Source organism: Sus scrofa, chromosome 1 (assembly GCF_000003025.6).
Source record: "Sus scrofa isolate TJ Tabasco breed Duroc chromosome 1, Sscrofa11.1, whole genome shotgun sequence".
Taxonomy (NCBI): domain Eukaryota; kingdom Metazoa; phylum Chordata; class Mammalia; order Artiodactyla; family Suidae; genus Sus; species Sus scrofa.
The window spans coordinates 223,649,775-223,674,710 of NC_010443.5; the positions used below are offsets into that span (position 1 = coordinate 223,649,775).

Genomic DNA, 24,936 nt, shown 5'->3' on the forward strand with positions numbered 1-24,936 from the left:
ATTATCAGAGGAAAAAACATAGGAGGCATAGCATTACGTTCTAGAACCAAGATTTCCTCTCTGCTTTTGGCATTTAATCCTCCTTTAGAGAAATTCTTCTTTTAGCACTACAAGATGACAGAATACAAACCCTGGAATGCTGGTCCTCCTCATTTCCCCAAAAAGGCCTGTCTTGGTTTACTTTGCCCTTTATTCACCACTAAATAAAGTGGTGGCCCAGAAGAAATCTAAGTACCCCAACATCTTCTATTCACATATTAACTTTGAAAAAAATAGCATTATCAGTATGTAAAATTTTCCATAAGCTAGAGCCAGTGCAGTGCAAAATTTTCTTTTGTGACATCTTGGACTATGGCTCAGTTATAAAACTGATGTACAGTATTCAAAGATGTATTTATTAATGTAGTCAGATTTTTTTTCTTTTTTAACTCTTTATGAAAAATTTCACTGGAGATCCTATCTTAAATTCAATTTTTTTTTTGGCTTTTTAAGGCCACACTCGCAGCGTATGGAAGTTCCCAGGCTAGGGGTCAAATCGGAGCTGGGCTGCTGGCCTACGCCACAGCCAGAACCACGCAGGATCCAAGCCGCATCTGCAACCTACACCACAGCTCATGGCAAGCCAGATCCTTAATCCACTGAGTGAGCACAGGGATTGAACCTTCGTTCTCATGGATGCTAGTCAGACTCGTTAACCGCTGAGCTACAATGGGAACTCCTTAAATTCAAATTTTTAATGACTCATATAATCTATCTTCTTGTTCCAGCAGATACTCTAGAATAGCCAAATCACTAAAACCGTTTACCAAACATGCTGGCCTATAAACTGAACTGTCCTGTCACACACTTTTCAGGCTACCAATCTGCCACAGTACCTGACAATAGAAGTTACTTGAGAAGTGTTTATGGATAAAAGAGTGAAAGTATCCTAGGAAAATTCTGGAGGACACACTTTTCCAGAGTCAACCTAGAAAGTTTTATGATATCATTTGGCCTGTGAATAGAGAGGGCTCCCAGATACATTGATGTTTCCTTAGGCGCAGTTTCCGGTATGCTAGTGCAGGTAAGGATCACAGTCTGGCAGGTGTATATTGAGTTGAGAGCTTCATTAAGAGTTTCATTAATTGTACAAATAAAATATTTGTACACATGTAGGGTTACAAAGTTTGTGCTTCTTAATGTGTAGCATTATGTGACAGTTTGTTTAAACATTTACAGCTCCTGCAAAATCTTCCTTACTCTGATAAGATGACTATATTGTTTGTCTACAATGGTCCTCATATGCTGGAACCAAACAGATGGAATTTAAAGGCTTTCCAGAGGCGGCGGCGCCGTATTACATTCACTCAGCCTTCTCAATAAAAGTAAAGGGCAAGAACTTTAGGATTTTTCTTTTAAATCCTGTTTATAAGGACGGGTCAACTGAATAGAAGTTAGGAGATTCATTAAGGCTAAAACATCAGTTATTTTTGGAAACCCACTTTTAGATACAAATGGGTTGATGAATGGAGACCAAAATAACTTCTTTCTGTGAAATAGCATCTGGTAGTAAAAATTAAGTCTTCTTGAGTCCTTAGCACTCTGACCTTAAGTCATGGGGTCCCCACTTTTCAAACTCTTTGCTACTCTTATCAAATTGGAAAGGGTTATCAGTTACAAGAAGTTTGACATGGTAACCCTGAGCTTTTAATTCAAAGTAACTTTAACTACTTTTAGATTCTAATGGTGACTACAGCTTAAGTCATAGTTTTCTCCCAGTGTTATATTTAATTTTTAAAATTTGATATGGAAATGTCTAGCTAGTCTAATGTATAGTAATTATTTATGACAAATCTATTCATTTCTTCCTATTAAAAAGATTACCTTATCTCCACTAGGAAATGGAATTTTATGGGACTTTAAAAAAAGTTTTATGAAACTTGATACTATAACTGTATTGGGAGCTCAAAGGAAGAAATAGTACTGGAGTTCAAAAATGGTAGCAGGACTTCTTTGAAACTGCCACAAGGTGGCCACTAGATGATGCAAAATGCAACCAGAAGATTGATAGAGAATAAAATCAAGTGACAAGGGTTTTTTAAAGAATTACCCTATAAAAATGTGGATGGGGTTTTGTTTTTTTTTTTTTTTTAATTTAAAGTCAATTGTATTTTACATCTTAAATTTCTAAAGCATTTTTATAATTATTTTTTAGTAAGATTTTTCTTAAGATTTCATATACTGGTTTCTAACGATTTATATTTGAAATTTCTCAGTGTTATGTAAAGAGTAAGGGAAAGCATTGATTTGTTTAAAACCCTAATGTTTTTAGAACCTAAGTTTATAGGTCCTTCTAAACTTACAGTGTTGATCCTACCCCATTATCTTAGAGTATCTAGTCTATTACTCTTTCAGCATGAAACAATTAGATGAAAAAATCATTTATCTCTGAGTTACACTAATTAACAGTGCCAAAACAAATTCTATTCTTTTAATCTTGTAAAATAATGGACTAGACCAAGGACATAACCTTTGAACAGTGGATTGGATCTGTGCCAGTAGTGACATAAATTTTTTTTTGAATTAGTAGCTTGACTAAATTTAAGAATTGCATTCAGTTTGGGTTTTGTATGTTCTAAAATAGCCACTTAAATTTATATTCTTGTTAGTTCAAAAAATAATGAACCATAAGTTTATGTCCTCTTGCTTGGACATTTTCTGTTTAAAAAGCTATTTTTTCCTTCATAAAATTTTTGAAAGAAAAGAATCCCCTCTTAAACTAAGTCTAAGACATGTACTATGAAAATATTTTAAAATAACATTTTTACTGGTGTGAAAAACTCATGTAAACATTGAAAAAACTAGTAACATATTAGTAAATGGATGCTGTTACCAGATGTTTTTGTTGTTTAATATTTTGTTTTGCTCCAAAGTATCTTTACTAATATGTGCTTGGTGTAGTTTATTGTCTAAGTTAGTTCCAGTCATCTTATTTCTTCAAAATGAATATCAATGTGAAAAAGAACTTTGAAGATTAGGTGTGTTTGAAAATAAAATGGTTAATTACATTTCAGTTTACATATGCCAATAATTATTCCACACTTTTTTAAAAGCATTTGTATCTCTCTAATGGACAAATACTTGGTTTTACATTGAATGTTGAGCTGTGAAGGATAAATTATGTATCATTGTAACATATTAATAAAAGAATAATCTAGCACATTAGTCTAATCTAGCACATTAGTCTCAGCCACTTGAAACTTCACGTAGTTTCTGCAAAAGTTTTTTTTAATTACATGCAAATTGTAAAAACTCCAAGTAACAGTTCGATTTGATGAATAAAATATTTAAAATCCTAAGGTGACAAGCACATATTTTTAATAATGAAATCTTCGTCAATTTGGCTAAGAAGAGAATCTCTAATAAGATTTTAGCATTCTTGCTGCTTTCTAATTGTCTTTTGAATATGTGCTTTTTCCTTCAGAATATGAATCTTAAGTATGTAAAAAAAAAAAAATGTAATTTTTGTCCTGCTATTGTGTGACCGCTGATGTGTAATTGAAAAAAACTCTTTGTGGGAAATGCTTTGTTGGTAATAAATACATATTTTCCTATTCTTTTGGTGTTTTTGTTTTTTGTTTTTTTGGGTTTTTTTTGTCCTTTTAGGGCCACACCAGTGGCATATGGAAATTCCCAGGCTAGGGATCAAATTGGAGCTGAGGCTGCCAGCCTACACCACAGCCACAGCAACCATGGATCCAAGTCATACCCACAACCTAAGCCACAGCTCATGGCCACACTGGATCCTTAACCTTGTGAGCAGGGCCAGAGATCATACCGAGTCCTCATGGATATTAGTCGGGTTCATTACCACTGAGCCACAGTGGAAACTGTTATTTTAAATAAGAACTGTTTTTATATACATTGAACCTTTATAATAGTCATTTTGGTTTTCAGATTTGCTGAAAAGTCTATCGAATGCCTACCATTTATAGAACAGAATTTGGCAGTCCATTTCCAGAAGGATAGGACATTTAGTCCTTTGCCTGCCTGCAAGTAAATTACAGTCTAAATGAAACAATAAATACATGAAAAAAAAAAAGGTTTAAACCATCTAAGAAAACTAGTTACAGGCAAGTATGAAATATTTTTAGATTGAAACCCTATCTTTGCTGGAAAAAAAAATTCCCAATAGCCCATTTTGTCTTAAACCACTATCTGAAGTAACTTTTTAAAGCCTATTTTTTAAGGTAGATTTTACTTGCAGACAAATTACTTATTCTCTGTAAATTAAGTATTAACCTCATTTCACCATTGAGGAAAATAAGTAATTCACACATTCTTTGAAAAGCTGAAGAGATCAGGGTCATAGTAGAGCACCAGGCATTATAGTTGATCTTTTGTAATTTCCTTCTCATCATATTTTTTTCTCCAACTTTATTGAAATCTCATATTTTAAATCTTGAAAAATATAATGTACTACATATTTTATACATCAAGTTCTGAGAATTCTAAAGTTTTGTAGAGATTTTTATTCTATTTTATTGATAATGTCAGTTCAAAAGATGTAGACATCTGTAGTCAGTGAATTCAGTAAAGTTGCAGGAAAAAATTAACGCAAAATCTCTCATTCCTATACACTAACAATGAAAGATCACAGAGAGGAATTAAGGAAACAATCTCATTAACCATCACATCAAAAAGAATAAAATACCTGGGAATAAACCTACTTAAAGAGATGAAAGAGTACTCTGAAAACTAAAAGATGCTGATGAAAGAAATCACAGATGACACAAATAGATGGAAGGATATACCATACTCTTGGATTGGAAGAGTCAATATTGCCAAAATGACTATACTGCCCAAAGCAATCTATAGATTCAATACAATCCCTATCAAATTTCCAATGGCATCCTTCACAGAACTAGAACAACAATAACAAAACTGTAGTTTGTATGGAAACACAAAAAACTCTGAGAAGCCAGAGCAATCTTCAGAAAGAAAAATGGAGCTGGAGGAATCAGGCTCCCTGGCTTTAGACTATAGTACAAAGCTACAGTAATCAAAACAGTATGATACTAACAGAAAGAGATTCCGTAAACTAGATATAGAACTATTACATGATCCAGCACTCCTGGGCATCTATCCAGAGAAAACCATAATTCGAAAAGATATATGCACTGCAGTGTTCATTGCAGCACTATGTACAATAGCCAAGACATGGAAGCAAATGTCCACCAACAGGAATGGATAAAGATGTGGTACATATATACAATGGAATATTATTGCTCAGCCATTAAAAAAAAAAAATGCCATTTGCAGCATAATGGATGGATCTAGAGATTATCATACTAAGTGAAGACAGACAAATACATGACATCACTTACATGAGGAATCTAATAAATCACACAAAACAACTTATTCACAAAGCAGAAGCAAAGATTTTGAAATCAAACTTACAGTTACCATAGAGGAACCTTGGTGGGGAGGGATAAATTAGGAGGATGGGAATAACATACACACACTACTGTGTATAAAGTAGGTAATTAACAAGACCTACTGTATAGCACAGGGAACTCTACTTAATAGTCTGTTAAAACCTATCTTGGAAAAAAGAATGGATACGTGTATAATTGATTCATTTTCTGTATACCTAAAACCAATACAACATTGTAAATCAACCACACTCCAATAAAATTTTAAAGAGGGGGAAAAAAAGATGCAAATGACATCAGGGGCATAGTAGGGCACCTAGCATCATGATTGGCCCTTTGTAATTTCCTTCTCTTGTCATTTTTTTTTTCTCCAGCTTTATTGAAATCTCATATTTTAAATCTTGAAAAGTATAGTGTACTCTGTATTTTATACATCAAAGTCTGAGTATTCTAAAATTAGTGTAGAGATTTTTAATATATTTTATTGATAATGACAAATGTTTAAAAGTTGTAGACATCTATATACTAAGTGATACTTGGACAGTACAAATATATTAATTTTAATATACCTTGTTACCATCATGGACTTTATTTTTTTATGATTTTAATTTTTTCCATTGTAGTTTTCAGTGTTCTGTCAATTTCTACTGTACAGCAAATTGACCCATACATTCTTTTTCTCACATTATCTTCCATCATGCTGCATCACAAGTGACTGGATATAGTTCTCTGTGCTATACAGCAGGATCTCATTGCTTATCCACTCCAAGTGCAATAGTTTGCATCTATTAACCCCAAATTCTCAGTCCATCCCACTCCCTCCCCCTCCTCCTTGGCAATCACAAGTCTGTTCTCCAAGTCCATGAGTTTCTTTTCTGTAGAAAGGTTCATTTGTGTCCTATAAGATTTCAGATATAAGTGATAACATATGGTATTTGTCTTTCTAACTTATTCCACTTAGTACAAGAATCTCTAGTTGCATCCATATTGCTGCAGAAGGCATTATTTTGTTGTTTTTATGGCTGAGTAGTATTCTGTTGTGTATATATATTAAATCTTCTTAACCATTTTTCTGTCTATGGACATTTAGGTTGTTTCCATTTCTTGGCTATTGTGAATAGTACTCCAATGAACATATGGGTGCATGTGTCTTTTTCAAGGAAAGTTTTGTCCGGATATATGCCCAAGAGTGAGGTTGCTGGGTCATATGGTAGTTCTACATTTACTTTTCTGAGGTACCTCCATAGTGGTACCTATGTGGCTCTATCAACTTACATTCCCACCAACAGTGTAGGAAGTTTCCCTTTTCTCCACACCCTCTTCAGAATTTGCTATTTGTGGATTTGTTAATGTTGGCTATTCTGATAGGTGTGATGTGGTACCTCACAGTAGATTTGATTTGCATTTCTCTAATAATCAGTGATGTTGAGCATTTTTTCATGTGCTTGTTGGCCATCTGTATATCTTCTTTAGAGAAATGTCTATTCAGATCTTTTGCCCATTTTTCCATTGGGGTATTGGCTTTTTTGCTGTTAATTGTATAAGCTGTTTGTATATTTTAGAGATTAAGCCCTTGTCAGTTGCATTGTTTGAAACTATTTTCCTCCGTTCCGTAGGTTTTTTTTTGTTGTTGTTGTTTTTTTTTTTTTTTTATGTTTCCTTTGCTATGCAAAACCTTGTCAGTGTGATTAGGTCCCATTGGTTTATTTTTGCTTTTATTTCTGTTGCCTTGGGAGAATGACCTGAGAAAACATTTGTGAAGGTTGAGGTCAGAGAATGTTTTGCCTATGTTCTCTTCTAGGAGTTTGATGGTGTCTTCTCTTACATTTAAGTCTTTCAGCTATTCTGAGTTTGTTTTGGTGCATGGTGTGAGGGTATGTTCTGGTTTCATTTTTTATTTGCATGTAGCTGTCCAGGTTTCCAAGCAATATTTGCTAAAAAGACTGTCTTTTTCCCATTTTATATTCTTGCCTCCTTCATCAAGTATTAATTGACCATAGGTGTCAGGGTTTATTTCTGGGTTCTATATTCTGTTCTATTGGTCTGTATGTCTGTTTTGGTACCAGTACCACACTGTCTTGATTACCGTAGCTTTGAAATATTGCCTGAAGTCTGGCAGAGTTATGCCTCCTGCTTGGTTTTTGTTCCTCAGGATTGCTTTGGCAATTCTGGGTGTTTTATGGTTCCATCTAAATGTTTGGATTGTTTGTTCTAGTTCTGTGAAAAATGTCATGGGTAATTTGATAGGGATTGCATTGAATCTGTAGATTGCTTTGAGTAACATGGCCATTTTTATTATATTAATTTTTCCAACCCAAGAGCATGGAATATCTTTCCATGTCTTTGAATCCTCTTTAATTTTCTTGATTAATGTTTTATAGTTCTCAGCATATAACTCCTTCACTCCCTTGGACAGGTTTATTCCTAGGAATTTGATCTTTGGGGTGCAATTTTAAAAGGTATTGTATTTTTATATTCCTTTTCTAGTATTTGATTTTTAGTATACAGAAATGAAACCGATTTCTGAATGTTAATCTTATGTCCAGCTACTTTGCTGAATTTATCAGTTCGAGTAGTTTTTGTGTGGAGTCCGTAGAGATATCTGTATACAATATCTTGTCATCTGCATACAGTGACAGTTTTACCTCTTCTCTGCCAATTTGGATGCCTTTAATTTCTTTTGTTTGTCTGATTGCTGTGGCTATGACTTCCAATACTGTGTTGAATAAAAGTGGTAAGAGTGGACATCTTTTCTTGTTCTAGATTTTAGTGGGAAGGCTTTCACCTTTTCTCCACTGAGTGTTATATTGGCTGTGGGTTTGTTATACATAGCTTTTATTATACTGAGATATGTTTCTTTTATACCCACTTTGGTAAGACTTTTTATCATGAATGGATGTTGGATTTTGTCAAATGCTTTTTCTGCATCTATTGAGATGATCATGTGGTTTTTGACTTTTGTTAATATGGTGTATGATGTTGATTGATTTGCGTATGTCAAACCATTCTTGCGAACCTGTAATGAATCCCACTTGGTCATGGTGTATGATCTCTTTTATATGTTGTTGGATTCAGTTGGCTAAAATTTTTTTGAGAATTTTTGCATCTATATTCATCAAAGGCATTGGCCTATAATTTTCTTTTTCGGTAGTATCTTTGCCTGGTTTTGGTATTAAGGTGATGGTGGTTTCATAGAAAGTCTTAGGGAGTGTTCCTTCTTCAACCTTTTGGAAAAGTTTGAGAAGGATGAGTATAAGATCTTCTTTGTATGTCTGGTAGAATTTGTCTGTAAAGCCATCTGGTCCTGGACCTTTGTTTGTAGGGAGTGTTTTTATTACATGTTCAATTTCATTTGTAATTATCAGTCCCTTCAGTTGATCTATTTCTTCTTGATTCAGTTTGGCAGTCTGTATGTCTCTAGAAAGTTGTCCATTTCTTCTAGGTTGTCAAGTTTGTTGGCATATAATTGTTCATAGTATTCTCTTATGTTTTTTTGTATTTATGCAATATCTTTTGAGATTTCATTTCTTATTTTGTTTATTTGGGTTTTTTCTCTCCCCTTATTGGTGAGTCTGGCCCGAGATTTGTCAATTTTGTTTACCTTTTCAAAGAAGCAGCTCTTGGTTTTATTGATTTTTTTCTCTTATTTTTTGAACCTCTATTTAATTGATTTCCTCTCTGATCTTTATGATTCCCTTCCTCCTGCTGATTTAATTTTTGTTTGTTCTTCTTTTTATAATTCATTTAGGTGGTGGGTTAAGTTTTCAATTTGAGATTCTTCCATTGGATTTTTACTAGCATGTTGTTTTGTCTCCATGTAGTTAGTTTTTTCTCATTTCTTTTCCTGTGGCTGATTTCTAGTTTCGTGCCATTGTGGTCAGAGAAGATACTTAAAATGATTTCTGTGCTCTTAATTTGTTGAGGTTAGCTTTGTGTCCCAATAAGTAATAAGTCCTTGAGAATGTTCCATGTGTACTTGAGAAGAATATATATTCTGGTTTTTTTGGATGTAATGTCCTGAAAATTTCAATTAAGTATAAGTTTTCTATTGTTTCATTTAGGATCTCTGTTGCCTTACAGAGTTTCTGTTTAGAGAATCTGTCCATTGATGTGAGTGGAGTGTTAAAATCTCCTAGTATGATTGTATTCCTATCCATTTCTCCTTTTATGTCTGTATTTGTTGTATGTATCTGGGTGCTCCTATATTAGGGGCATATATATTGATGATTGTAATATCCTCTTCTTGGGTGGATTCTTTTGGCATTAGGTAGTGTCCTTCTTTGTCTTTTCTTTATGGTCTTCATTTTAAAGTCTATTTTGTCTGCTATGAGTACTGCAACTCCTGCTTTTCTGTCTTTCCTTTGACATGAAATATCTTTTCACATCCCCTCACTTTCAATTCATATGTGTCCTTTGCCCTAAGATGAGTCTCTTTTAGACTGCATATTGTAGGCTCTTGTTTTTTTATCCAATTTGCCTTTCTTTGTCTTTTGATGGGAGCATTCAGTCCATTGACATTTAAGTCAATTACTGATAAATACATTTTTATAACCATTTTAACCTTGTTTTCCAGTTGATTCTTTGTTTCTCCTTTGTTCCTTTCTTTCTTTGGTTGGACGATTTCCACTTATTTTGTTCTTGTATACTTTTTAGTTTTTGTGCATGCAATGTTTTTCAAGTACGGTAACACCTTACTATATCTGCTTGCTGTAGCCTGATAGTCATATAAACTGAAACACATTCTAAAAAACAAACAAACAAAAACACATATTTTCTTACTTCTCCACATTCTATGATTTTTTTTTTTTTTTGGTCTTTTTGTCCTTTTTATGGCCACACCCACAGCATATGGAGGTTCTGAGGCTAGGGGTCCAGTCGGAGCTGTAGCCACCAGCCTACACCAGAGCCACAGCAATGCCAGATCTGAGCCGTGTCTGTGACCTACACCACAGCTCATGGCAACACCAGATCCTTAACCCACTGAGCAAGGCCAGGGATCAAACCCACAACTCATGGTTCCTAGTCAGATTTTTTTCCACTGCACCACAATGGGAACTCCACTTTCTATGATTTTCAAAGTCCTTTTTAACATATTCATGTTTGTCCTTTTGTTTTGCTTTCTGTTTATCTTTTACAATAGGGTTTTTTTTTTTTCCTTTTACATTTGTGTACTGGCTTATTTCAGTGATTGCTTTCCAATTGTGATTTCTTCCATCCTATTTCTTCTTACTTCTTTTTTATTTAGAGAAGGCCTTTCAGTATTTCTTTTAGAATGGGTTTTGTATTGCTGTACTCTTAGTTTTTGTTTGTTGGAGAAATTCTTTGTTTCTCCTATTTTAAATTATATTCTTGCTGGATATAGTATTCAAGGCTGCAAATTTTTCCCTTTTAGAACTTTGAATATATCTGGCTACTCTCTTCTGTCCTGTAGTGTTTCTATAGAGAAACCAGCTGATAGCCTTATGGGGATTTCCTTATAATTAAGTCTTTGTGTTTCTCTTGCAGCTTTTAGAATCCTCTCTTTAGCTTTTGCCATTTTTATTATTATAATATGTCTTAGTGTGTGTGTTTGTGTTCAACTTGTCTGGGGCTCTCTGTGTTTCCTGTATCTTGGTATGTTTCCTTTAGATTTGGAAAGTTTTCAGACATAATTTATTCAGATGAATTTTCAATCCCCTTTTAGTTTGTACATTTGAGAGATTAGACTCTATTGATAATTTGGGCTTATTTTTTATTCCCAAAGGAAAAGACGAATGTAGTGGAATTTTTTTTTTTAAGTGTTGATAATAACTATTCACTAATTGCTCCAAAATAAGTTATTGATGACTAGATGGAAGGTTTGGGTATTTTTTAAAAGCCAGTTTTGTTTAAAAAAGCAAGAACAAACAGCTCCCACAATTCAACAACAACAACAAAAAACCCAACAACACAATAAAAAATGGGGGAAAGATCTATATAGATATTTCTCCAAAGAATACATACAAAATGTTCAATATCAAAATTATAATGAGGTACCACCTCACACCAGTCAGAATGGCCATCATTAATAAGTCTACAAAAACAAGTGTTGGAGAGGGTTTGGAGAAAAGAGAACACTTGTACACTGTTGATACTACCACTATGGAAATAGTATGGAGGTTCCTCAGGAAACTAAAAATGTAACTACCATATGATCCAGCAATCCCCCTCCTGGGCATACATATGGACAAAACTTTCATTCAAAAGATACATGCACCCATATGTTGATAGCAGCACTACTCACAATAGCCAAGACATGGAAACAAATGTCCATCAACAGACAAATGCATTAAGAAGATATGATATATATACACAATGGAATACTACTCATCTATAAAAAGAACAAAATAATGCCATTTGGAGCAATATGGATACAATTAGATATTCTCGTACTAAGTGGAACAAGTTAGAAAGAGAAAGACAAATACCATATGATATCACTTACATGTGGAATATAAAATATGACACCAATGAACCTATCTACAAAAGAGAAACAGCCTCACAGACATGGAAAAAACACTTATGGTTGCCAAGGGGGAGAGGGGAGGAAGCGGGGTGGACTGAAAGTTTGGGGTTAGTAGATACAAACTATTAAATTTGTAATGGATATAGATGTGATAAATTCATTTGAGTAATAGAAAAAAGAAAATAAATAAATAAATAAATTTGTAATGGCTAAAAATGAGGACCTATATCCAATCTCTTGGGATAGGCCATTCTGAATGATAAGAAAGGGGATGTGTGTGTGTGTGTGTGTGTGTGTGTGTGTGTGTGTGTGTGTGTGTGTACACACACTTGCTCTACAGCAGAAATTGGCACAACATTGTAAATAAACTATAATTAAAAAAAAAAAAAGCAATAGCAGTGTTACTCTACTTAGCCTCAAGAACTGCCCTTAAGAGGACTTGGTGAAACCAAGAGCAATCTAAAAACTGCTCTGGCACTGTGGGCCCCTGGGTCATCTGAGAAACTGGGATATAAGTTGGCTGTTTTTAGGCAGGTCAGAAATGGATGCAGGATGTTCTCCTTCCACAAATACTATTACTTTGTCTTTCTGATAGCCCTTTGGTTAGTAAACTTTCATTTCATTTTGAACTGAAATGCCTCTGAGGAGCATGCTTACTCACCCTCTTGGCATTCAGGTCCATGTGTTTAGAGTGGAGGTTGAGGGGACAAGGATGCCAGGGGGTCACATGGTCATTCCTGACAAATATTCAATAAGGAATGGGTTGAAACAAATCATTCCAGCGTGAGGGAAGATTTAGGACAAACTTCCAATGAATGCTGTGATAGAATAATAAAATTTAGTTTCTTTCATGTATTTGAAATCTCAATTTCATCCCAGTGATCTCTGTGACATACCGTATTCTTTACCTTCACATATTAGGTTGTTGGACTTGGGAAAGGACCTTCCAGTTAGCTTACGTCATCTTCTTCAGTTCTAAATCATGAAAAGGCATCATTTGAGTGACTAAGGCTAGCACTGATCAGCCTAAATAAGTTATTTTTTAAACTAGATGCTATAGTAATTTGTTTATAAGATATACTTTTGATGTATTTTAATATATATTAAAATACAACCCTGCACAGGCACACCTAGAGCTATTGTATAAGTTTGGTTCCAGACTGCCATAAAAAGCAATCACAATAAAGTGAGTTACATGAAGTTCTTTGTTTCCCAGTGCATATCAAAAGTTTATATAGTGTACTGTAGTCAATATATTAAATGTGCAATAGCATTAGGTCTTAAAAAACACTTTAAAAATACTTTATTACTAAAAAAATGCTAACCATGTGAATCTTTAGCAAGTCATAATCTTTTTTTTAGTGAAGGGTCTTGCCTTGATGCTGATGGCTGCTGACATTTCAGGGTGGTGACTGCTGAAGGTTAGGGTGACTATACCAGTTTCTTAAGACAGAAATGAAGTTTGCTGCATGGATTGACTCTTCCTTTTACAAACAGTTTCTCTATAGCATGCAATGCTGTCTGATAGCCTTTTAGCCACTCTAGAACTTCTTTCAAAATTGGAGTCAATCCTCTCAAAACCTGCCTCTGCTTTATCAATTAAGTTTATGTAATGTTCTAAATCTTTCAATCTTCACAACACCTTCACCAGGAGTAGATTCCATCTCAGGAATCCACTTTCTTTGCTTATCCATAGAAGCAAGTCCTCATCTATTAAAGTTTCATCATGATATTGCAGCAATTCAGTCAGATCTTCAAGTTCCACTTATAATTCTAGTTCTCTTGCTCTTTCCATCTCATCCACAGTTGTTTCCTTCACTGAAGTTTTCAACCCCTCCAAGTCACCCAAGATGGTTGGAATCAGCTTCTTCCAAACTCCCTGTTAATGATGTTGTGTTGATTTCTTTCCATGAATTATAAATGATAAATGTTCTTATTGTCATCTAGAATGGTGAATCCTCTCTGGAAGGATTTCAATAGACTTTGAATCATCAAAGGAACTACTATGGCAGCTGTAGCCTTACAAAATATATTTCTTAGATAATAAGACTTGAAAGTCAAAATGACTCCTTGGCCCATGAGCTACAGAATAGATGTTGTGTCAGCAGGCATTAAAACAACGCTAATCTCACTGTACATCACCATCAGAGCTCTTGGGTGACCAGGTACCTTGTCAATGAGCAGGAATAATATTTTGAAAGGAGTCTTTTCGAGAAGTAGGTCTCCACTTTGGGCTTAAAATTCTCAGGAAACAATGTTGTAAACAGATGTGCTGTCATCCAGGCTTTATTATTTCATTTATTGAACACAAGCATAATTCTTAAGGGCCCTAGCATTGGCTTCAACTTAAGACACAAGCTGAATTAGCTCCTAACAGAATAATCTCTTCATTTGAAGCTTTGAAGCCAGGCATTGACTTCTCCTCTCTAGCTATTAAAATTCTGGATAGCAGCTTCTTCCAATGGAAGGCTGTTTTGTCTACACTGAAAATCTGTTTTCAGTGTAGCAACCTTCTTTAATTATCTCAGCAAGATCTTCTGGATAACATGCTGCATCTTCTACATCAGCTGCTTCACCTTGCACTTTGATATTATAGAGATGGCATCTTCCTTACCCCTCATGAACCAAACTTGGCTAGCTTCAAAGTGTTCTTCTGTGACTGTTTCACTTCTTGGCCTTCAGAGAATTTAAGACAGTTAAGGCCTTGTTCTAGACTAGGCTTTGGCTTCAGGGAATGTTGTGGCTGGTTTGATCTTCTCTCCAGTCACTCATACATTCCCCATGTCAGCAATAAAGCTGTTTTGCTTTCTTATCATTTGTGTGGTTATTGGCGTAGCATTTTTAATTTCCTTCAAAAACTTTTCCTTTGCATTTACAGTTTGGATGCTTGATGCTAGAGGCCTAGATTTTGGCTTATCTTGGCTTTCAATGTGCCTTCCTCACTAAGCTTAATCATTTCCAGTTTTTGATTTAAAGTGAGAGACATGCAACTCTTCCTTTCACTTGAATATTGTAGGGTTTTTACTTGGCCTAATTTTAATAGTGTATCTCAGGGAATAGGGAGGTCCAAGGAAAGGGAAAGAGATGAGGGAAATGCTGGTGAGTGGCACAGTCAGAATAATCATGTTTATTAAGTTCTGTGTCTTACAGGGGCCTGGTTCATAATGTCCCAAAACAATTACAATAGTAACGTTAAAGATCACTGATAACAGATCATTATAACAAATATAATGAAAAAGTTTGAATACTGCCAGAAATGACCAAAATGTGGCAGAGAGAGACAAAGGGAGCAAATGCTGTTGGGAAAATGGTGCGGATAGATTTGATGCAGGATTGCCACAAACCTTCAATTTGTAAAAAACACAATAGCTGCAAAGCACAATAAAATGGGATATGCCTGTACTATAGATGGAAAAACAGAATTTAGTATTATTATGACTTTTCAAGATTTTACTACTGGTAAATGGCAGAGGTGGGGCTGAAAAATGAGATTTATTTTTATTTTAGAATACCATGCTGCCTTTTTATCAAGATACTTTGCCTTCTGATGGCCAACAAACACATGAAAAAATGCTCAACATCACTGATTATAAGAGAAATGCAAACCAAAATTACCATGAGATATCACCTCACACCAGTCAGAATGGCCATCATTAATAAATCCACAAATAACAAGTGCTGGAGGGGCTGTGGAGAAAAGGGAACCCTCCTGCACTGTTGGTGGGAATGTAAACTGGTACAGCCACTATGGAGAACAGTTTGGAGATACCTTAGAAATCTATACATAGAACTTCCATATGACCCCGCAATCCCACTCTTGGGCATCTATCCGGACAAAACTCTACTTAAAAGAGACACATGCACCCGCATGTTCATTGCAGCACTATTCACAATAGCCAGGACATGGAAACAACCCAAATGTCCATCGACAGATGATTGGATTCGGAAGAGGTGGTATATATACACAATGGAATACTACTCAGCCATAAAAAAGGATGACATCATGCCATTTGCAGCAACATGGATGGAACTAGAGAATCTCATACTGAGTGAAATGAGCCAGAAAGACAAAGACAAATACCATATGATATCATTTATAACTGGAATCTAATATCCAGCATAAATGAACATCTCCTCAGAAAAGAAAATCATGGACTTGGAAAAGAGACTTGTGGCTGTCTGATGGGAGGGGGAGGGAGTGGAGGGATCGGGAGCTTGGGCTTATCAGACACAACTTAGAATAGGTTTACAAGGAGATCCTGCTGAATAGCATTGAGAACTTTGTCTAGATACTCATGTTGCAACAGAAGAAAGGGTGGGGGAAAAACTGTAATTGTAATGTATACATGTAAGGATAACCTGACCCCTTGCTGTACAGTGGGAAAATAAAAAAAAAAAATTATAAAAAAAAATGCTAAAAAAAAAAAAGATACTTTGCCTTCTGAATTACTCGATCTAGACAATAAACAGTTCCTGGTTATGTAACTAACTTCCTTGTGGGTAAGATATTGCTTCTCCGATATGCCCCTGAACAAAGGTACAAGTTACTCCCATTTTAACACCCTATCCCCAAGAAAAAGATCAATTTTTTTTCCTTTCTAAACAAAGCATATAGCAGTCTGTGACCCTCACCCAACTCATATTTTGTTGCTCTGCCAACCACAAGGACCTGCAGGTTTCTTCTTACGGTCCAAGTTGGCTGTTCAGCTCTTGCCAACTTGTCTATCCCAACAATCAAGAAGGGAGAAAGGCATAAGGGGAAGACATTTTAAGAGCATTGATGGAAAGAGAGCCTTAAATATGTCATCTTTACCTATGTCGCTATGTGCCTAGTTAAATTTCAGCCACTCTGTTACTCAAAAAAGCGAAGGGTGAATATTAGGGAATCTCTGCCATAGACCCAGTGAGATAACCAATTACTCTATGGCCTGTTGGCAATGTTTTCAGAGAAAGGAGTTGGTAGGTTTTCCATCACATTCATAAGAATCCGGTTGTCACAGCCTTCAAGATTTCTACTTATCTCCCCATTCTACCTTCATCTAAAACAGCGTCCCTAATCCCCTCTGCTATTCTCTTACCCTGATTTTTCTTCATAGCATTTATCACTACTTATCATTATGTTTGCTGTTTTTCTTCTCCACTAGAATGTGAGTTCTCTGAACACGGAGACTTTGTTGTGTTGATTGCTACCTCAACAGGAGGGGGAGGGGGATGGAGAGGAGGAGGAGGAGGAGGAGAAGAGGAGATCTGAATATGATTTCACTGTCAAAAAACTTGGTCTAGGGTAGGGATTTCAGTTCAAGATAGCAAATCCCATATCAAAGATATTCCTAAGGAAGATCTTGAACTCTCCTCCCATATACACATTGAGTCTAGAGCCTCATATGGAAAATTTCCTCTTAAAAATAAAAAACAAACCCTAGGAGTTCCTGCCATGGCTCAGTGGTTAACAAACCCAACTAGGACCCATGAGGATGCGGGTTCAATCCCTGGCCTTTCTCAGTGGGTTAAGGGTCTGGTATTGCTGTGAGCTCTGATGTAGGTCGCAAATGCAGCTCAGATCTTACGGGCCATGAGTGCAGCCCCAAAAAGAAAAAAAAAAAAAAAAAAAAAAAACCTAAAGACTGGCCAAATGATGACTATACATCAGACAAAAAAGAAAATAACATCAAAGAGGGTAGGAAGACTGGGACACAAACTCATCATAAATGCCACCCCCAGTGGGCCCAAAACCATGAGGAATGAAAGGTTGGAACCCCACATACGGCACCTAAAATTTAAGACCTGCATCTGAAAGACAGCCCTCAAATCCTCTAATTTTGATAACCAACATGGCTTGTATCCTGAGACCCAAACTATAGTATCTGAAAAAATGGCTCTTCAAGGGCTACTGTGCTCATATTCACCAACCCCAGGGGACAGCTTAGAAACAACAGATCACACCCAAACATAAAGCGAAGGAGGCTTGTCTACTTAAATTTAAGCAGTCTGCCTGAGGGCAGATGTCTAATTTGACATACACATCTAGGAGCTGGCTGGAACACTCAGTGGGAACAGAAGCTGGCAAGTGCTTTCATGCTATCCCTTTGCCATACTCTAGAGCATAAATATCTCCTGGACAAGACCTTTCACATACATCTGGTGCCCTGATTTTCTGGCTTTGGGCTAGAACCTCTTCACCACCAAGCTCTGGAGGCCAGAGGAACTTGTATCCCTGGCCCTATGGGACTATAGCAATCAGTGTCACCAGAAAAATATGGTGCCACAATTTTTACAGCTGCTGCCAGAAGACACCTCTATGGTGCCTGGCTCTGCCAGCCATCGGGTTTATGGCAGTGGGTCCCATAGGACAGTAACCAATGGAGAAATAGTTCTTAAACGGTTACCATCCCCAGGGCACAGCAAGACCCAATAGACCCAGGAGCTTAAGTCTTTAAAGAAGGCCTATTAAAAATCATTATGGCTGCAGCCTGAGAAACAGGCTTCCAATTAATCACACATCTGGGTGCTGTCTGAATATTTTCAAGATATCTGGGAGAGTGGGTACTGTCTTTAAGCTTTGCCATTTCAATGCTCCAGAGTGCCACTGTCTCCCAGAGGGAAGTTTATACATGTCTGATACCCTGGTTTATACATCTGGCCCTCACTTTCTGCAATTTCCACCCAAGGGACACCCCTTGATTGCCTGCTTGTGATGGCCAAGTGAGTCTTGGGTCCCGTGGGACTGTAGGAATCATAGAGATAGTTCTTGGCAGAACACTGCACAGAGAGCAGACTGAAATATAGCCCGTCCCCCAATTTTTCTATGAATTACACTGGTGTACTTGTCCTGGAGCTTCAGCCTGAGGAGCAGGCTTCAAGTTTGGCACACATCAAGTTGCCTATGAAGTTGTTCTCAGGGGATGCACGCCATGGATGCCATCCTGGCACTCTCCCTCTGCCTTGCTCTGGCCCACTGGTATCTCTCAGAAAAGAACTTATACACTTGTCTGGAGCCACTGTTTTTGTGACTGCTGCCCAGGGGATACCTCCAGATTTACTGGCTCTAGTGGCCAACAGGGCTTGCACTTGGAGTCTGATGGACAACATATATTTCCATACTTTTAAAGGATACTACCTGAGGGTCTGGCTTCCAATTAGCCTGAATCTATAAAGAATTTTCCAGACAAGCAAGCTAAATGAGTTTATCACCATAATTCTTGATCTTATAAGAAATGTTAATGGGACTTCTTTAATGAGTATTATCTAATAATTAGAACCTCCCCCTGGGATGTGAATGGGTTTTGGCACACCTTTAACTCCTGGGAGCTATTAAAAATATAATAGGTGCTTGGATAGTCACAATGGTTTGAGAAACAACTAGTGGCTAGGTCAGTGTTGAATGACAAGTTTTACCACCTACACAAGGCCATTCCTTTAAGACTGAGAGAAGTATTGTTTCATTCAATGCATAAAAACCAACATAGAGTAAATCAAAATGAAGAAACATAGAATTATATTCCAAACAAAAGAACAAGATAAAGTACAAGGAAAAATAAAAACCTTAATAAATGGAGATAAGTTGTTTGGCTGATAAAGAGTTCAAAGTAGTGATCATAAAGATGATCAACAAACTGGGGAGTAGAATAAATGAACATAGGACTTCGACAAAGAGATAAAAAATATAAGAAAGTACTGAAAAATACACAGAAGAGTTTAACAGGAGACTAAATGAAAGAGAAGAAAATATTAGTCAACTTGAAGACAAGGCAGTGGAATTCACCCAGTTGGAGCAGCAAGAGGATGATCATGAAAAAGAGAAGACAGCATGAGGGATTTATGGGAAACCATCAAATGGTTTAAAATTTACATTATAGAGCTCCCAGAAGGAGAAGAGAGAAAGGGGAGGAAAAATTATGCGAAGAAATAATGGCTGAAAATTTCACTAACTTGGGGAAAGAATCAGAATCCAGATCCAGGAAGCCCAGAAAATTCCAAATGAGAGGAACCCAAAAGAAATCTACATCAAGATGTATTTTGTTAAAACACAGAAAGTTGAAAACAAGGAGAGAATTTTAAAAGCAGAAAGAGAAGCAACTTGTTACATACAAGAGAATGCCCAAAGACTATCAGCAGGTTTTTCAGCAACAGTGTCACAGGCCAGAAGAGAATAACATTATATATTTAAAGTCCTCAAAGAAAAAACGAAAACAAAAAACTGCAATTTCCAATCAAGAATACCCTACCTGACAAAGTTATCATAGAATCGAAAGAAAGAGTTTTCCAGACAAGCAAGCTAAAGGAGTTTATCACCGTCATTCTTGATCTTACAAGAAATGTTAATGGGACATCTTTAAGGAGTATTATCCAAAAATAAGAAAACATATGAAAGAATAAATCTCACTGGAACGATATAAAGGTAGTGGATTAATCACTTTAAAGCTAGCATGAAGGTTAAAAGAAAAAAATGGTAGAAATAAGTGTGATTATAATAATTAAGGTATATTCAAGTAGAAGTATGTAGAATATGAGATTAAAAGCATAAAAATGTGTGTGGAGGATAAAATATTGACTTTAGAGTGTGATCAAATGAGTTGTTATCACCTTTAAAAACTTTTACAGATATAAATTGTTATGTGTAAGCTTCATGGTAACCACAAAGCATGAACCTGTAGGAAATAAATAAGAGGCAAAGAGAAAGAAAGTATCACTAAAGGAAGTCATCCAACCACAAAAAAAAAAAAGAGAGAAATTGAAGAAAATTGGAATGGAGGGGAACTACAGAACCACCAGAAAACAATGAACAAGTCACAATAAGATGCTACCTATCAATAATTACTTTAAGCATACATGAACTAAATTCTCCAATCAAAATACAGAGTGGCTAAATGGATTAAAAAAAAAAGACCCATTTACACGCTGCCTACAAGAGACTCACTTTGGATGTAAGGGCACACATAGGTTTAAAATGAATCAGTGGAAAAGATGTCCTATGCAAATGAAAGTTTAAAAAGCTGGGGTAGCTATACTTTTATCACAACAAGTAGACTTTAAAACAAAGACTCTAGATAAAGACAAAAAGGGGATATCAACAAAGGTTTTAATCCAACTAGGGGATGTAGTGTTTGTAAATATTTATATATCAAACATAGTAGCACCTAAATGTATAAAGCAGATATTAAAGACCTGAAAGGAGAAATATAAAGCAATACAATAATAGTAGGGGCCTTTAATACCCCACTTACATCAATGGATAGATCATCTAAGCAGAAAATCAATGAAGAAATCATGGCCTTAAATAGCACATGAGACCACATGTATGAAACAGATTATATAACATGTATATACACACACACACCTATATAAGTATTCCATCCAAAAACAAGAGAATAGACACTCTTCTCAAATGCACATGTAACATTCTCCAGGATAGATCTTACGTTAGGTCGTAAAACCAGTCCTACTAAGTTTAATAGGACTGAAATTATATCAGGCATCTTTTCTGAACACAGCAGTTTGAAACTAGAAATGAATTACATGAAGAAAACTGGAAAATGCACAAATATGTGAATATTAAGATACTACCAAACAATCAATGGGTCAAAGAAGAAATCAAAAGAAAAATCCAAAAGTACCTTGAGATTAAAAGAAAATGGAAATATGACATACCGAAATTTATGGATTGCAGCAAAGCAGCTAAAGAAGGAAGTTCCTAATGATAAATGCATACCTCAACAACAAAAGTCTCAAACAACCTAACAATATACCTTAAAGGAAATAGAAAAAGAAGAACAAAGACCAAACTTAGTAAAAGCAAGGAAATGACAAAGATCAGAGCAAAAATAAATGAAACAGAGACTAAAAAGACAATAGAAAAGATCCATGAAAACAAGAACTGCTTTTTGGAAAGATAAACAAAATAGACAAGCTTTATTTAGGCTCATAAGAAAGAAAGAGTCAGAGAAATAAGATCAGAAATGAAAGAGGAAATATTGCAATTGATACCACAGAAATACAAAGAATTATAAAAGACCAATACGAACAATTAGATGCCAACAGATTGCACAACTCAGAATAAACAGACAAATTCCTAGAAAGATACAACCTATTAAGACAATTGTAAAGAAATAGGAAATCTGAACAAACTGATTACTAGTAAGAAGATTGTATTAGTAATTAACCCCCACCCCCGAAGTTCAGGAGGTGGCTTCATTGATGAATTCTACCAAATATTTTAAGAAAAAATAATATTAATCCTTAGCAAACTCTTCCAAAAAATAGAAGAGGAGGTTCAATTTATGAGGTTAGCATTACCCTAATACTAAAACCAGACAAGAATGCCACAAGGAAAGAAATGTTCTATGTTCTAATGAACATAGACACAAAAATAGTTAACAAAATATTAGCAAACCAAATTCAAAAATACATTAAAAGGATTATACACCAAGATTAAGTGGGATTTATTCCAGGTAAACAAGGATGATGCAATGTCCATAATTAGTGTGACACGCCACATTAACAAAACAGATAAAAACATACAATCATCACATTAGGTGCAGAAAAACACTTGACTGAATTCAATATCTATTCATGATAAAAACTCTCGATAAGGTGGATATAGAGGGAACGTACTTCAACATAACCAGGTCCATATGTAAGAAAGCCACAGCCAAAATCATGCTCAACAGTATAAACCTGAAAGCTTTTCCTCTAAGATCAGGAACAAGACAAAGATGTCTACTTTCACCACTTTTATTCAAGATAGTACTTAAAGTCATAACTAGAGCAACTAGACAAGAGACTAAAAAAAACAAGACTAGAAAGAACTAAAACTGTCACTACTTTCAGATGACATGATGTAATATATAGAAAATCCTAAAGACTGTACCAAAAAACTATCAGAACTAATAAAAGAATTCAGTAAAACTTCAGGATACAAAATTAACACAAAAAAATTCTTACATCTGTATATGCTAATAATGTACTATCTGAAAAAGAAATGAAGAAAACAATCCTATTTACAAATAAATTTAAAAAAAAACAAATATATTTAGCCAAGGAAGTGAAAAACCTGTATACTCAAAAATACAAAACATTAATGAAAGAAATTAAAAAGATATTTTGTGTTAACGGGTTGGAAGAATATTGTTAAAATGTCTGTACTACCTGAAGCAGTCTACTGATTCAATGAAATTTCTATCGAAATTCCAATGTCATTTTCACAGAAGTAGAACAATTTATACAAATTTAGGACAATTCTAAAAATTGTATGGAACCATAAAAGGCCCTGAATAGCCAAAGCAAACTTGAGAAGAAGAACTAAGCTGGAGGCACCACAATCCCTGATTTCAAGCTATAGTTGGCCATTCAACAGAAGAGTAGTTATGGGCATCAACCCTTCACACAGTCAACTGTGCATTTAACTTCACAGTCATCTCCCATATCTGTAGGTCCACATCTGAAGATACAGCCAAATGCTAATCATGTAGTGTTGTAGAGAGTATTTAGAGAAAAAAGCAGACCCATGCAATTCAAACTCATATTGTCCATGGGTCAACTGTATATTACAAAGTTATAGTAATTAACCCAGTATGTTACCAGCATAAATATAATCACATAGACGAATGGAACAAAATGGCCCAGAAATTAATTAACTGTCAATTAATTTATGAAAAAGGAGCCAACAATATTCAATGCAGAAGGGACAGTCTCTTTAAGAAATGATGTTGGGGAGGTGGGGAAGGATGGATTCGGAGTTTGAGATTAGCAGATGCAAACTATTATATTACAGAATAGATAAACTACAAGGTCCTACTGTATAGCACAGGGAATCATATTCAATATCCTGTGATAAACCATAATGGAAAAGAATATGAAAAAATGCGTATGTATATATAACAGGATCACTTTGAACAGCAGAAATAACATAACATTGTAAATTGACTATACCTCAATAAAATAAATTTTAAAAATAAATGATGTTGGGGAAAATGGGCAGCCACCTGCAAAAGAATGAAACTGGACCACTAATCTTATAACACAAAAATTAATTCAAATGGATTAAAAAATTAAACATATGACCTGAAACCACAAAAGTCCTAGAAGAAAGGTAAGCGGTAAGCTCCACGACATAGGTTTTAGTAATGATGCTTTTAATCTGACTGACTCCAAAAGCAAAAGCAACAAAAGAAAAAATAAAAAATGTAGTTTGGACTACATCAAACTAAAAACTTCTGCACAACTAAGGAAACCAGTAACAGAATGAAAAGACAACCTACTGAATGGGAAAAATATTTGCAAATTATATTTCTGATAAGGGGTTAATATCCAAAATGTGTAAGGAATTTAACAGGAAAAAATAAACATACCTATTTAAAAATTGGCAGATCTGAGTATTTTTCCAAAGTCAACATACAGATGACCAAGTGAATGAAAAGAATCCCAACATCACTAATGATCTGGGCAATGCAAATCAAAAGCACAACAACATATCACCTCAAACCTGTTAGAATGCCTATCACCAAAAAACAAGGAATAAGTGTTGGGAAAGATGCAGGGTATCAGGAACACTTGTACACTGTTGGTGGGATTGTGTATTATTGAAGCCAACTATGGAAAACCATATAGATTGTTCTCAAAAAATAAAAAATATGACTGCCATATGATCCAGCAATTCCACTTCTGGGTATTTGCCCGAAGAAAAAGCAAATACTAACTCAAAAAGACATATGCATCCCATATTTATTGCAGCATTATTTACAACATCCAAAATATGGATGCAACTGAAGTGTGTCCATCAATAGTTGGATGGATAAATAAAATGTGCATATATATGTAGAATAATGGAATATTATTCTTCTATAAAAAATAATGAGATTTTGCTATGTGTAGCAACATGATGGACATCAAGGGCATTATGCCAAGGGAAATAAGCCAGACAAAGACAAATACTGCACGATCTCTCTTATTTGCTGAATTTAAAAACAACAACAATGACAAAACTGAAAAACAAAACAACCAACCTAATAGATATAGAGAATGGATTGATGGTTGCTGGTG

General features: G+C 35.4%; 1 protein-coding gene across 3 annotated transcripts in view; it reads left to right on the forward strand.

The window, feature by feature from the left end:
- SMC5 (structural maintenance of chromosomes 5) overlaps positions 1–3,596 on the forward strand; it is a 93,100-nt gene extending 89,504 nt beyond the window's left edge. For all 3 annotated transcript variants that reach the window (XM_021064741.1, XM_021064744.1, XM_021064752.1), the window contains one exon: positions 1,219–3,596. In XM_021064741.1, the coding sequence (XP_020920400.1) occupies positions 1,219–1,362 (144 nt within the window). In that variant the 3' untranslated portion in view covers positions 1,363–3,596. The remainder of the gene's footprint in view (positions 1–1,218) is intronic.